We start from the raw sequence: 15,818 nt of genomic DNA, 5'->3' as shown, positions 1-15,818 counted from the left end.
TTACTTGCTAGCTGGTGTTTCTCAGCCCATTTGGGATTCCTTTATTTTCTCTACGTTATCGGTCAGAGGGGTCTGTGCATGGAGGAGGGCCTCAGTGTTGTTCTGGGGAGGAGCTGAGTCCACAGCCCTGCTCCCCCAGGGGACCTCACCTCAAACTGGGGAAGGGTCCGCCGTGCTGAGTCAAGCCAGCCCAGCCCACCCGTCTGGGCTTTGTGCCCATCCCTAACATGCACAGTCTGGAAACGGACCAGCAGCTGACAATCAGCCGAGCAAGACCACCAGCTCCTTTTACGGCTGACCAGATGGAAGCCCAGAGAGGGTAAGTAATCTGCCCCAAGTCACACAGCAAGTGGGAAGCTCAAGTGCATCACATCTACGCGTGGAAAAGAAGGCCACAGGGGAGGTCTGGCACTTCCTCCCTGCCAGACCCGGAGGCCCCACGCCACCTGAGCCACCAGGCTGTGAGAGAGGCTGCAGGCTGCACATTCTGTCGCTGGAGGGGGCAGGAGTGGCCACGGTGCCCGGGGAAAGAGAGGGGTGTGGGAGGGGAAGGCAACGGCCCCAGCTCTCCCCGGCTCTGTGCCCCGGGCATGTCACTCCTCTGCTCTCACCCCCACCCCGTGTACAAAACCGAGCTGTCCCACTCCTTCTGCCTCGTGTTCAAGGTCTTGCTGCTCAGGCTCCCAGTCTTGCACATCACACCTCAAGTGAGTCAACCATAAAGCCAATGGGTCTGGGATCCACAGATTCCTGCCAGCCACCCGTGCACAGGCAGGATGCCCCAGCGGGACCTGGGCTTGGAGCCCTTTACAGGGAATCCGGGTCCTGTGCTGAGCATTATAGCCTCGGGCCAGAGAAGGTCCTGGGAGTGCGCCCAGGGATGGGGGCAGCACCACTCCTCCCAGCCACCCTGCCACTAGGAGTCATATGGCTACACATTCTCCCAAATACGCATCTTTTGAAAGCCTGAGTGGGAGTTTCTGCCAGTGTCTCCAACACTGGCCTGAACATGGGGCTAGCGAACGAAGCCTCAGACCTTCGGTATAAGCGTTCAGAGCACACGGATCAGCTGAAACAAAAACATGGAGCCCACCAGCATGTCAACTGCCCCTATCCACAGGCTGGGAACCCTAAAATGGACTTGCCAGCGTTTTAGGGAGCAGACAGTGGAGTGGGGGAGGGCCCGCGGCTGCCACGTACTAGCTGTGTGCCCTTGGATGAGTTACTTAACCTCTCTGAGCCTCAGTCTCCACATCAGTAAAATGGGATCATACCTACCTCATAGAGTGCCTGTAGAGACAATATAAATCACAGGGCTTGGCACAGAGCTTATGAAACATTAGGGGCAAAAAAAAAAAAAAAAGAAGAAGAAGAAGGAAAGAAAAAGAAAAGAAACAAGAAAGAAACATTAAGGACAAAGCCCAATTTCAGGAATGGCCTGTGTAGAAACACAGGCTGCTGAAGGGTATTAATATTATGAATCTAAGAAACGAAATAAGAAAGAGCCCAAAGCAAGAGCATTGGTTAGGTCCCCGCTTCTGAATGTGAGTCTGTCCTCTGGCATCTGACTCAGGAACCCCATCACTAACATGCAGGGCATGGCCTCAAAGTAGATGAGCTCCAGAGTGGGGCTTCTGGAAACGGTGTCCAGACTCCAGAGTGCCATCCTGACCTACTGGCTCAGCGGCAGTCCTAGGTGGGTGGCAGCTGGGATCTGGGGTTCAGCAAACCCCTGCAGAGGTTCCCTGGCCAAACCCTAGGGAGCTGAGGGTCTTGTGTGCTGGCCTGTGTAGGGCTGGAGCTGGAGCGGATCGGCCTGGCTCCAGGTTCCAGACCCCACAGGCGGAGCGTCCAGGCAGCTCAGGACCCCTTCAGAGCTGGTGTGTTCTCCCAGCTCAGCATCCCGGGCATCCCCGGCCAACTCTGTGAGGGGCACAGGCGGGAAGCAGTGGGGCAGTGGTGTGCCAGGTGGGCCCATGCGGGCTTTCGAGGGCCAGACATGAGCATCCCCTCCCAAGACATCTTTAGTGATGTCACCCTGGTGGCTTGAAATCAGCCATGGGTGCACTGACACCATGGAAATCAGCAAATGCTACACACCCATGTTTTGTTTTGTTTTTGAACTCATTAAAAATGTTCAGCCCAGCATTCCTCCCTGGAGGACAGACGTGGGGGCAGTGGGTGCCCTTGGAAACAGGTGATCTGGCCGTGGGACCTGACACTTAGAGGTTAGATAGTCCTGGCTTCAAAGCTTGGCTTTGCTGTAGATGCTGGGTGCCCTCGGGGAAGTCGCCAAACCTCTCTGTGCTCTGGCTTCCTGCTCTGTAAGCTCAGCTAATGATCCTTACCCCGCAGAGGGGACAGTGTCAATCAACGGACAGAGCGTCTAGGAAGCTCTAGCACAGAGACCCCTGCACCATACCTGTGAGCATATCATGTCAGCGTAGATGGGACCAGCTGCTGGGACAGCCACAGGTTCCTTCGGGACCCTGCGATGTGGTTCCCAGAACCCACCTTTCGGCATCTGGTTGCACAGTGTCGGGGGGCAAAGGTGACAAGTGCCTTCTTGACTAAGTCACTAGGTTCATTTCCCAGACCTCTGACCTCTACCTGCCCCTCTCAGCACCTGAGCTGCCCTCCCGCCCCTTCTTCCCAACGGGGGCCTGACTCCAAATGCAGGGGCTCAGCCCAGCTGTGGGAAAACATTCGGAGCACCGCAGGGTTTGCAAACGAATACAGAAAAGAGAGCCTGGTGCCCTGAAAACCCAGGACGGCAGCATTCTCGGGAAGCCCTGCACGTCACCCCACTGTGAGGGGCCCCCACCCACCAGCAGCCTGGCTTTAGGCCCTCCGTCTAGGCCCCCTCGCAACTCCCATCCCGCCCCCACCCCTGCCCAGAGCTTTCCTAGGATTCTCCCCCGCCTGAGCCCGATGCTGATGGGGAGAAGGACGCTCAGCCCTGCTCCCACCATATGTGCAATTTCCAATCAAGAGAAAAAGGCAGCTCTGGTCCGTGATGCTGGCTTAAAGCCCCCTGGCCTGAGAGGCTGCTGGCCCTGGGGACAGCCCTCGGCAAGCTCCGCCTAGGGCCTGTCCGGGAAATCCTGCCATCTGGCCGGCAGGTCTGTCCACCAGCAAGCGCACCTGCTTTGGCTGGGCAAGGGACTCAGTAAGCAGGGTGTCACCCCCAGGCCGGCCGAGCAGTGGGAGCCTCCTGAACCTGCCTTCATGCGCACTTCTCACCAGCTCCCACCCCTCACCCCAGCCCAGCAGTGCCCACCTAACTCAGGAGCAGCTGCTGAAGAGCCTGGAGTGTCAAAGAGGACTGCCGACCTCCTCCCTGGCTCCCTGCGGCATGACAGCCTCTTCGCCGGATTGTTCTAGCCTGTGACAGCCCCAAAGGTGGCCAGGAAGAGGGAGCTGACATCTGAGTTCCCAGTGCCCTGCCCTCTCCACCCCACATGCCCAGGGTGCAGACTGCAATGCCTACCCACAGGAGGGACTGGCTGAGGAACGTCTTTTCCTTCCCTCCACTGCTGGTGACACACTTCAGAGGAGGTCCAGGGCCTAGGTTTGGGTGAAATGGAATGCTGGGAAACTCACTTTCACAATGATGCTGAGGAAGAGAAAGGGTTCATGGGAAACATCCTAAATTGGACCAAGGGGAAGGAATGTGGTCAAGGCCCTGCAGAACAGTGTCCTCACCAGCCTGTCCACAGTTGGAAAATTCTACCATTAGTGATTCACTCCTTTGGCTAGTACAGCTGACGCTTCTGGAAGAGTGTCATCTTCATTATCAAAGGCTGCTTCCCAAGTGGGCAGCTAAGGGAGCTAATCAGAATGCCAGGCTGGGTATTTCACATTCGTTACCTTACTGAATCTTTAAGCAACCTTGCCTTGCTGTCCCCATCTTATAGTGGAGGACACCGAGGTTAAGGAATTGGCCCAAGCCCTCACAAACAGAAGCAGCCAGATTTGATGTCAAGTCCAGCAAGACAGAGCTCCTCCCTTGAAGAGCTCCTGAGGCGGGAGGCAGGTGCAAGGACCAGGGTGACGAAGGATAGAGCTCTGAGCCTCAGTGCAGGTAAGCACGGGGGGTGGGGGGAGGCAGGCGGGAGCCCCTAGGAAGGCCAGAAGTCCCTCAATACTGATGCCTGAGCAGGGCTTTGGAGTATGAGTAGGAATAAGATGGGTGGATGAGGGGGTGAACTGGCACCTCCAAAGGGGTGGGGCATAAAGAGGCAGGATGTCTTGGGGAAAATGCAAGATCAAGTAGCCAAAAGGAGGGGGCAGGAGGAGATACAGGTGTCACATAAGGAGCTCAGCTCCAGAGCCCCTAAAAAAGTCCCAGGTCAGTGTCCCAGGCTGCCCAGCCCTGTCCTGTAACAGGGCCTTGCCCCATCAGCACCTCAATGACACGACTTTCACGGACAGCACCTCAGCGTGGGGCTGGTGCCGTGCTCTGGGAGATTCCTGACCGGCTTCCAAGAGCGAACATGAACCCCCTCCCCCCGCCTCAGGCCCAGGCAGAGATCACTGTTGCAGTGTCCCTGTCCCCCCACCCCATCACCGGCAAGCCCCTCCCCAGGGGGCCCTCCCCCACAAAGCTTCCTCTCCCCACCCCAACCTCCAACCCTGACCTCAAATGACGGTGGGCAGACCAGATGAAGGCAGCTTCCAGAGGCTGGGAGTGCCAGTGTAGACCCCCCCCAAACACACACACACACGGGGCAAGTGGACAAAGTTTACCCCCAAAGCATCTGCCAGCTCAGAACCCACCTGTCTGAGGAATGTGTCTGATGATTTAATACTGACTTCGGTACATGGGATTCCAGATGCTGGAACCCTAAAATACCTTGGAATGTACTAAGAACTAAGCATAAGGCATCCTGTCCTGGCCCAGCCAGCTCTGGTTGGGATAGCCATAGGCTGAGGCCTGTCTACCTTGAGAGATGCTTGATTCAGAGATTTCCAGATTCCTGTGCAGCTCAGGAGCTGGGCCTGGATCCCCTCCCCAGTAAATGTCCAAGTGGCAGCTACAGAGGGGCCAGCCCAGGCCTGGGGGGACACTATGAGGACAGGTCCCTGGAAGCCTTGTCATCGGGCTACTAGAGACTTCAGAGGTGGGGGTATCCCAACACTGGAGACGCTCTGCCCAGATCCCTACCAAACTAGCGAGGCCTTCCTTCTGGGGCTCATCTGAGGAGCCTCCCAGGGCTGCTCATTGGCACCAAGCAAGAATCTGAATGTTGGCATCACAAGTCCTAAATCTGGAGCAGGTCAGCAAGTCCCCAGGATCTGCTTGCCCCCCGAATGAATGGCTCTGATAATTTCTCTGGATTTTTTCAGCAGAAGAAATGACCAAGTAACCGCTTCCCCAACCCCCACCACTCACTCACTCCTCTGTACTGAGAACAAGCTATAGTGGAGCAGAAGGCCAGGGGCTACTTGGGCTGTCTGCCTCAGTCTCCCTTCATTGCCCCCCAGACAGCCTGCTCCAGGAGTTTCCCCAGTAGGGACAGGTGTCATGTCAGGAGATAAGCAGGCTCCCCCACACGGTCTGGCCGTGATCCCACTGCAGAGCACATCAGACAGGAAAGGCTAAGGGGTGCCATCGTGAGTGCTGAATGGATAGGTCGTGGCTGCCCAGAGCACCTCCTGAAGAAGAATCCTGATTCCGCACCATGCTGCAGTTGATTGGTGATGTCTGCTACGGTCACGGATATTCACCATCCCTGATCTACAGGCTGGGTGACTTACCCTGAACAGGGCACAATTCCCCAGCCAGGACTTTGGTAGCAGAGGAGGCCCTGGCCAATGGGGTACAAACAATCCCCTGACTCCCTAATAGCGTTCTGAGGGCCTTAAAGAGTGAATATGGGCCCAGGGTCCCCCAATCTGCCAGGACAGCGTCTGCTCCCTTTTCTGAGGACGTTAACGTGGGTTGTATTAGGAAACACTTGCCTAGGATAGAAACACGTTACAGGGTTAATTTCTCCTCTGTCAAAATGACTAAATGCTTTCTTTCTCACTTGGGACCCGAAGGACATTCTGGCCTCGGACCCATCAAAAGCTCTGCCCGTGGACGCGCAGACGGGCCTGGGCGCTGTGCTCTGGACCAAAGTTCACAGAAACACTTTTCCTGATGCTCTGCCCCATGCAGTCTGGGCCACCTCATTTGGACACCTTGGCCTGCAGGGTGCTGGGCAGATAGAGGTACCTCCAGATGGCATAGTAGTGGGTGCCAGCCCCTAAGGCCACAAAGAGATGCCAGATGGCGTGAGCAAAGGGGATCCTGCCGTCACTCTTGAAGAACACCATGCCCAAGCAGTAGAAGACCCCTCCGGTCATCAGCTCCCAGATGCCCTCGGTGTTGGGCTGTCGGCAAGGACAAGGGTGGGGCACAGGTCAGAGGAGCAGCCAGCAAGGCTGGGAGCCCCCCGCCACTCCCCCACCGCCCCAAAACGAAAAGAGACGTGGATGGCGAGCCAGCCCGGATTCCCAGGTAGGAGGTCTCGACACGTGTTGTCTATTCTCCCCAAATTAATTCCCAAATATTGCTCATTTCTACCAAAATCTCGAAGACTACTTTCTAGCTTATCTTTTCTAAAAATTAATACATCTGGGCGTGTACCCCAAAGAAGCGAAAGCAGGGACCTGGACAGATGCTGGTACATCCAGGTTCACGACAGCCACAATGTGGGAGCAACGCACATGTCCGTAGACGGATGAATGGATAAACAAATTGTTGTTCGTGGGATTTCATGCCATGGAACATTACTCAGAGTTAAAAAGGAAGGAAATTCTGGCACCTGATCCAACACGAATGAACCGGGAGGACATGGTGTTGAGTGAAGGGAGCCAGGCACAGAAGGACAAGTACTGTAGGATCCCACGCATACAAGGTCCCCGGAGTCCATCGAATCCATAGAGACAGAAAGTAGGTTACCAGGGGCTGGGGGAGGGGGAGCAGGGAGTTCGTGTTTCATGGGGACAGAGTTCAGTCTGGGACGATGAGAAAGTTCTGGAGATGGCTGGTGGCGACCCCTGCACGAAAATGTGAACATGCTTCCTGCCGCTCAACTATAGATTTAAAAGGGTTAAAAATCGTAAGTTTTATGTATATTGTATCACAATTTTTTTAAAAGTAATGCATGTCCAGGGTGAAGAATTTTAGAGAAACCCAACAAAAAACATTAAGAAAAAAGGAGTCGTCCTAGCCGTCAGAGACAAGCACTTATTAACCCCTGAGTGGTTGGTGGTTAAAGGGAATGGCAGAGACTGAGCGCGAAGAACCTGCCACACCATCCCCCCCATCTCCCCCGGGTCCGCTCGTACACATGTTACAGGCTACCACTGTTAACAGTATCCTTCCAGAAACGTTCTCCCCACGTGCAACACACGATATGCATGCACTTCATAGTAGGTACTATGCACAGGAACTGATCATTCCAGACAAAGGGGCTCACGCCATCCCCACCATGCTGCAACTCCACGTTGGGTTAACTGCTCTGTGGGGGACCAGTCTGCATCCCACAGCGAGAGCCACCTCCAGCTCCTGAACAGCTACATAGTATTTCATCGTCCCTGTGGACACTGATTCCCTCAGTCCTCGAGAGCATCATACTGGAATATTAATGACACAGTAACAGCTTTAGGAATACCTAGTGCCTCCTCGCACCTGTTCGCACCTGCCCCCACCTGACCGCACCTGCCCGCACCTGCTCGCACCTCGGAGCCTTCACAACCACCTTACGAGGCAGGCATGACTCCACGTGGCGGTCATGGAGATGAACCCACGGCACGTGCTAAGTGAGGAAAGCACATTGCAGAGCCGGACGTTTTGTGTGATCTCGTTTTTGTAGAAGAAGAACAAACAAGTCCGTATGTCTGCATATCCACATAGATTTGCATATAAATAAATAAATAAAAAGGACACACAAACTGAATGGTGGTTGCAGCTGGGGCATTGTACTGCGGGCGGGGGGAGGAGGGCTTGGCTCTTTCACACATCTTCAGACTTATTTTTTGCAGTGACTATGTATTAAAATACACCCTTACTATATATAAGTATATGTATATGTACTTAAACATAATTTGATGGATATTGTATAATTTAATATTTAATGTAATTTATGAAATTTTAAAAATTTTAAATGAATTTTAAGAAATTTTAAAAATATTTATCTAATATAAATTAGATAATGTAATATTTAATATACTTCATAAAATTTTTTAGAATCTAAAAATAAATTTAAATAGTTTAAAAATTTCCAAATATTACAATGTAATATTTAGCTTAATATAATTCATAAAATTTTTAAAATAAATTTAAATTCTTTAAAATTCAGAAAAATTAAAAATTTTTATTTAATATAAATGATATAATGTAATATTTATTTTAATATTCTTTATACATTTTTAAATTTTTTTTAAATACATTTAAATGTTTTAAAATGTTTTATTTTTTTTTTATTTTATTTATTTTTTTAAAGATTTTTTATTTATTTGACAGAGAGAGACACAGCGAGAGAGAGAAACAAGCAGGGAGAACGGGAGAGGGAGAAGCAGGCTTCCCACCGGGCAGGGAGCCTGATGCGGGGCTCGATCCCAGGGCCCTGAGATCATGACCTGAGCCGAAGGCAGACGCTTAACTACTGAGCCACCCAGGTGCCCGTTTTAAAATTTTTTAAACGTTAAAAATATTTACTTACTATAAATTATATAATGTAATATTTAACATACTTCATAAAATTTTTAAACATTTAAAAATAAATTTAAATAAATTTTAACATTTTTTAAAACTTTAATATTTGTTTAATATAAATTATACAATGTACTATTTAATATTCTTCATAAAATTCTTTAAAATTTTAAAAATAAGTTTAAATAGATTTTGTAACTTTAACATGTTTAAAACATTTTATATAAATTACACAATATTATACAATTTAATAGATAAATATATATATTCAAATAAAACTGAACTTGCAGGGGGAGAAGGCAGTCTGTAAGAATAAATACAAATCATCAGGAAAATGCTGAGCAGAAGGACTGACAGGGACACGGATTAAAACGTCATTAAGCTAGATTACATAAAACGGTTTGGTGCCAGGATAGAGATGGGTCCCTGGAAGGAACGGAACTGAAATCTCGGAAGTAGACCCACATATACGTGTGAATTTAATGTGTGACCAAAGGAACACATTTAAATGGCAGATAATTGACATCACTGGCTAGGGGCTCAGGGACGAATCACCACGTCCAGGAGAAACCACAGCGGAAAGGTTAAACCACAACAGAAACAGGAGAAAACACAGGTAAATATTTACGTGAACTTGGAGAAAAGGAAGGCCTTCCTAACCTTACCACTTTTTTGTGTAAAAACTGTAACATTAAAAAAAAAAAAACAGAACACCTGCTAGACTTGACTACATAATAATTTTACCACCTACCAATAATCACAGTGTAAGATAATAAACTAGGGAGGGTGCCAGGCAGGTGAGTTTACTGTGCCCATTTGACAGATGGGACAACTGAAGTTTGCAGAGGAGATGTGCTCCATGCGTGGCCACCCCAGCTGCTTCTCTTCCTGGGCTATGCCCCTCACAGGCCCAGGCAGAGCAGCCCAGAGATCCTAGTCCCCACAGTCAGCAGTGATGGGGCCCAATCCCGGCTCAGCCACTCAGGGGCTGCACACGAGTGTGGGCCAGCCTGGGTGTCTTGAACGGGACATCACATGCATCTCCAGGGACAACAAAGGAGGATCCTGCGAGTAAGCCTCCTGCCCTTTGTAAGGGCTCAGAACCTGTGCAGGGGAGGAACCTTGGCTGCCCCTTTAGGTCTCTTGTGCGGACAAGCCGTTTAGGATGTGCAAACACCAAAGGGTTGGAAGTCCTGAGCCTCAGCTCTGCCTCCACGGCCAGGGATGTTATCATCACAGATTTAATTTAGCGACTGGGTACTTAACTATGTCCCAGGCACCGTCCTATTCCCTCTCTCGTGGTCTTCCTATTGAATCCTTAAACACACAGGGAGGCTGACGTGGGGAGGGGGTCTGATGTGGGGAGGGGCTGACGCGGCCATCGAGAGAGAGAGAGAGAGAGAGAGAGAGAGAGAAAGTCAGCAAGCTGGGAGCCCCCTGGCCGGGCAGGTGGGACTTACCATTGAAAGGAGGACCAGGGCGGGGAAGAAGCCCATGATGACATAGCAGAGCAGCTCCACCAGCTTGTACCTGGCAGGAAGACAAGCCATCTGGGCCTCGGGACAGCCTCCCCATGAGGAACGGCATACAGCTCCCCGCTCTGGGTAGGAGGGGACACCCCAACCAAAAGAGTGAGAAGAGCTCTGCCCTCTGCCCAGCGCTCCTGGGCTCTGACTTCACCCAGGTACCCGCAGCAGGCACTGGCAGAGCTGGGTGGCCCTGGGCAGATGTCCTGCCCTCGGGGCCTTGGTCTCCATGGGTGGGATGACAGGCCAGGGCTGTCCCCGCTGAGTACAGCACGCACACGGGCCCTCGCCGCGCTCGGGCCGGGGCCGTCATGACTGTGTGATCCCAGCACCTTTTCCCCGGGGGCCCAGGCAGCTGCCCTCCCTCCGTCCATCCCAGCGGCTGCACAGGCTGACACCGATTTGCCCTCCCTGGAGATTCCAGAAGTCAGTTACTCCCCTTTGCTTCTATAGCCCTGTTTCTTTCCTCACTCGGTGGGACGGAAGTGAAGAGAGCCTGGAGCCTCTCCCCTCATCTGACAACCCAGCTTAGGGAAGGTGGGTAACACGTGACCCACAAGGTCTTTTTTAAAACCCCTTCAGGGGGCGCCTGGGTGGCTCAGTCGTTAAGCGTCTGCCTTCGGCTCAGGTCATGGTCCCAGGGTCCTGGGATCGAGCCCCGCATCGGGCTCCCTGCTCCGCGGGGGGCCTGCTTCTCCCTCTCCCACTCCCCCTGCTTGTGTTCCTGCTCTCGCTCGCTCTCTGTCAAATAAATAAATAAAATCTTTTAAAAAAATAAAATAAAATAAAAATAAAACCTCTTCAGATCGACCCTATGGGCTGTGGCTCTGGTGGCCATCCATGGGCCTGAGCCCCGGGACACCGGGCAGAGCTGTGCCCTCATGCTTCGGGGTCATCCTGGGGTCTCTTCTCCCCAAGGGCAGAGAGGAGGTCCAGCCTACCTGAGCCCCGAGCCCCCCCACCCAGCCTTGGCTTACCGCTCATGGAAGAAGAAGACATAGATGGTGCCCACCGAGGCCATGATCCAGACCAGCCAACGCATGTGGGAGGCCCAGGGGCCCAGTTCCCGAAGGTTCAGCCTGAGAGAAAGCCAAGGGCACAGCCTGAGGGGGGCCCCCTGGGATCCAGCCCCTCCCAGGAAGACTGACCCCAGAGCAGCCCTGCGCCCCACAGCTCTCAGGGTGGAGAGACAGACAGAGAACCTGACTGGAACAATAAGCAATGATTAGAGGAAAATTGGCAAAACGGACACCGTCCGAGCGCGAAGACAAAGGGCATCTCAAATGGGCAGAAGCATAAAGCCTGTGTGAGGGCAATCTGGCCGAATCTATCAAACCCGAGGTGTGCATGTCCAGTGACCCCGTCATTCCAGCCCCAGGGGTTAGCCAAGGAAATGCGGTCTCGTCCGCGCACAGAGGCACAGAAGAGGACATTCATCACAGCCCTGGTCCAACAGGACACACGGGAAAACACCCAACTATCTACCAGAAGGCGAAGGTGATATAAGGATGGTATTCGTCTGTGCTGGTTATCAATAGACTGCCTCTCGGCTCCGAATTCACCCTTCCCGCCTGCTCCAAGCTAACGGAGCTGGGCCACGTGCCTTCTTCCTTCCCGGCAGGCATGACGTTAAGCTTTGTCAGGGGAGGGCAGTGAAGAGACTCTGCGGGAGGAGAGCTTCTTCCTTCCTGGTGCCCGCGGTTCTCCCACCAGGTTCTGAGAGCAGGCTTCTCTCTGCTGCTGGGCTGAGGCGGTTTCCCCGCGGCTTTCTCCAGCATTTGGCCACAGCGTGTGCTCTAGCCGTGGATGCAGGGGACAGTGGCGGTACAGGGGACAATGCAGGCCTGTGCCTCAGGCCGGGCAGCTGCTCCTGCACCCCCTCTTCAGCCCCACACACCTGCACACTGGGGGCCCCCCGTGGGGACCCCTGCCCAGCAAGCTGCCTGACCTCCACCCTATACACTATCTGCACCAAAACGCTCGGGGTTCCTGCAGGGGCCTCTCAACGGCTGCTTCCAGGAGCAACCAGCAGCTTCCCCGGCACGGAACAAGGGGTAACGCTCGGGGCCTCCAGTGGCCAGCCTCCCCCAGCACCACCAGAGGGCTGATTCCCAGCAAGCCACACCCATGGCCCCCTCCAGCAGCCTCTCTGTCATCCTGTGGGCAAAGGTCAGGCCCTTTCGAACGTGGGGGGACCTCTGCCCTGGATGGAGCGGGGCTGGTCGTAGCTGTCCCTTATTTCTGCCACTCTGTAGCTTCCCTAGATTTGTCTTTGATGCTCATCAATCAATTCTCCACTCCTCCAATCTCCTATGATCAATCCTTTATACCAGATGTTCCGTGTTCAAATCATTGTATGGTTTCTGTCCCCCAACTGCACCCTGCCGGATACACATGAGCCCAGCAGCTTGGAAAACAGAACAATCTGGACTTTGGTGCGGACATCTCCCAGACATGCTGTGTGTGGCGGTGGGGAGTGAGGGGAGAGTAACGGGACTGTATTATTTGCACACGTGAAGAGAGATGTGTAAATGCGCAGGACACCGATCGGAGCCCCCCTGTCGAGTGGGTAGTGGGAGTTCCATCTAGAAAGGGACAGTTGATGATGGCAGTGCTTGAGGGGAGGGATCCTTTTTCACTTTTTTCCGGAGTGAATTTCTTGAATGAGACCACCTTATATGCAACCTCTGCCCACCCTGTGTCCCCCAAAAAAGTAATCGGCTCTGAGTCCAATTGTTATTATAAAGAAGTTAATTTATACTGGAAAGCTTAAAGGTAGAAAAAAATAACCCGACTCATTACCCGGAAGAACCATCAGTGAAGATCATTCTAAACAGCTCTCCAAACAGACACAAAATAGGCCAATGGGTAGGAGGACGAGTATAAAATGGGATGGGGGGAGGGGTAAGGGGAGGGAGTCTCGAACTACACAGGTCATTTCTTACAAATATCACATTGAATTTCAACTTGACTTTAACAGAAGAAAATGAACGCTCCCCCACCCCAAAAAAGTGTGCTGAATTTCAAACAAATATTTCTGCTCCTCTCTTTCTACTATGCCAGAGGCTTTCAAGCATCTTTTACACCCTTTAAGTAAAGATTGTATGCAGGAATTTTACGTGTAAGTCTAATCTATCAAAAATAAACATCAAAAAAAATAGGGTTTTCTGATTGAGGCAAGGATGGAGGAACCCACAGTCATTCACACCCCCACCCCTCCATGGTCATCTGGGAACCTCCGGGGCTCTGCAGAAAATGGCATGAAAACCAGAGCCATTCAAAGAAAAATACCCACCAAATGATTTTATACCACCTTGTCCCATGTCCCCCTTTCCCACGCACCCAAGTGCCCAGCTGGAAAACTGGTCACCAAGCTCCTCCGTCTACGTCCTCCCACACATCTGACCAACACCCACGTTCGGCCAACTCTTCCTCCTAAAAAGGCTCGCAAACCAGGACACATCACCTGCACCCCTCATTCACAGTTGTGGCTCATTCCCGTGTCAGTATTGGGACAGTCAACATCTGTGCTCCCTGTGGGACCCTAAGTCCCATGAGGAGAGAGTGTCTGTACCTTTCCGTCAGTCACAGCTGGGGATAAAGACTAGAAACCCAGCCATTAAATCAACAGAGTGGAGGATAGTCAGGGGATTGCTTTAGAAATCCACGTCGAAGAGAGTTACTGCAGCTGAGCACAAAACTTGACTATACCTGGCCGCATCCGAAAGGAAACCTGAGATGATCTGGCCCCTAGCAACTGCAGGTGATGCCTAGGGCCCACCTGGGGCCGACCACAAGTGGCCGCGTGGAAGGAGCTCCCTCCCGTGGCTCCTGGTTTCGCTCTCCTGCTCCTGGCCTGCTCCAGTGGCCTCCCCACAACCCACTCACCCAGGACCTGTGCTTATTCTAGAAGCCTCCATACATACGCCTGCCCACTTGGCATCTGACGGCCAGAAGCATACCAGTTTTGGGAAGAGAAGCAAGTCCCCTTCTCTCCCAAAGTCCAGCTGGGCATGGGGCTTGCATCGGCCTGCAACCCCAGGGAGGACCCGGCAGCGGCACTGGTTTCGGAGGGGAGGCTGGCCCAAGAAATCTGGCACCCCTCACCCCCTCCCACTGTCCATGAGTCAGTCTACTCAGCTGCCTGCAAGTGTCTTTTCGATCTGTCACTCCTCTCCCTTGACTCCCATGGCCACTCCGGGTCCAGGCCACCACCGCTGCTCCCCTAGGTCCTGGGCCAGCCTGTCCTCGCACCTCTGCTCCCATCGGTCCAAACACTAGAACGACATCAATATCCTGCTTTGAAGCCCCATCACCCCTAAAAGCAGACCAAAGAGCCTCCCATCTATACTCCGTTTGCCTCTACCCTTGTATGAGACGTGGGCACCATGCCAAGCCTGCCCAGGAGCGTGGACACCCGAGCTATGGTCACAAGGGCCCTGTCCAGCAGGGAGGATGGATGACTCCATGGGTTTCTCCAGACGTATGCTGTGTGGAAGAAGCAAGAATCCAAAAGAACGGGGACTCCACTAACACAAAAGAAGACATCAGGCCTAACTGTCATATGTCAGAGCTGCGGTTACCTTGAGGGGAGGAGGCCCAGGGGGACAAGGGGGCTGGACATGTTCTGCTTCTTCATCTGGGTGCTGGCCGCTGAAAATTCACAGGGATGTACATTTATGACCGCGCATGCTCTCCAGGTACGGCACACCTCCACGAAACATATTTAAAAAGCAATCGTGGGGCACCTGGGTGGCTCAGTCGTTAAGCGTCTGCCTTCAGCTCAGGTCATGATCTCGGGGTCCTGGGATCGAGCCCCGCGTTGGGCTCCCTGCTCCGTGGGGGGCCTGCTTCTCCCTCTCCCACTCCCCCTGCTTGTGTTCCCTCTCGCTGTGTCTCTCTGTCAAATAAATAAAATTAAAAAAAAAATAGCAATCACCTTCGCATATACAAATAAAACCCATTTATTAGCAGATATAACGAAAGAGAAGGCCCCACTTGTGATGACCAAAAACAGAAATTTCCTGGGCAAAAACAGAACAAACCTTCCTATGGCTCCCTACTCTTCAGAAGCGCACGTGCGGGTCCTCAGAGCAGCACCCCTCCTCCAGGCAGCCCTCCGGAGGCCCCGACGCCACAGCTGTGCCTCCTCTGAGCTCCCATGGCTGCATGCACGCAGGCCTGTCTCACCATGCCACCACTGTCCCGTCACAGACGCCCGTCCAGGCCAGACCCTCGGGGTCCCAACCGCCAGCACCACCCGGCCACGCATTCCCCAGACGTGAGCTCAACGGCTCTGTGGGCTTTTAGAATGTGGCCTGAAGCTGAGCGTTTCCTTATTCCAGAACTTTCTAGATTGCTAAATCAAGTTGGAAAACTCCAGGTCACTTGCTGTGGGGGCGGGGGGAGGTTAAAACCAATACACCGTGTGGTGATCTGGCAACAGTTAACCAAATTAGAAGGCCGGCTCCCTGCCGCCCAGAAATCCAAGTCTCGAATTTATGCCACAAAGATCAGTTTCCACCACATGAAACTGCTGTTTCTGGAGGTCAGAAGAGGCCACCTCTTAGCAACTTCATATGATTCGA

At 52.8% G+C, this 15,818-nt stretch overlaps 1 protein-coding gene across 1 annotated transcript in view; it reads right to left on the bottom strand.

Annotated features, from left to right (window-relative positions):
• Nucleotides 1–6,174: 6,174 nt before the first annotated feature.
• Nucleotides 6,175–15,818, bottom strand: part of MMD2 (monocyte to macrophage differentiation associated 2) — a 39,542-nt gene continuing 29,898 nt past the window's right edge. The window contains exons 5-7 of the mRNA XM_045871013.1: nt 11,208–11,309; nt 10,165–10,234; nt 6,175–6,378 (exon numbers count right to left, since the gene is read on the bottom strand). Of these exons, the coding sequence (XP_045726969.1) occupies nt 6,175–6,378; nt 10,165–10,234; nt 11,208–11,309 (376 nt within the window). The remainder of the gene's footprint in view (nt 6,379–10,164; nt 10,235–11,207; nt 11,310–15,818) is intronic.

The sequence above is a fragment of the Mirounga angustirostris genome, unplaced genomic scaffold, assembly GCF_029215605.1.
Source record: "Mirounga angustirostris isolate CCGP_5_RB_7025 unplaced genomic scaffold, mMirAng1.0.hap1 SCAF_5, whole genome shotgun sequence".
Lineage (NCBI taxonomy): Eukaryota > Metazoa > Chordata > Mammalia > Carnivora > Phocidae > Mirounga > Mirounga angustirostris.
The sequence above is the reverse complement of the archived record's forward strand: the minus strand, read 5'-3'. Positions and strand labels throughout refer to the sequence as shown.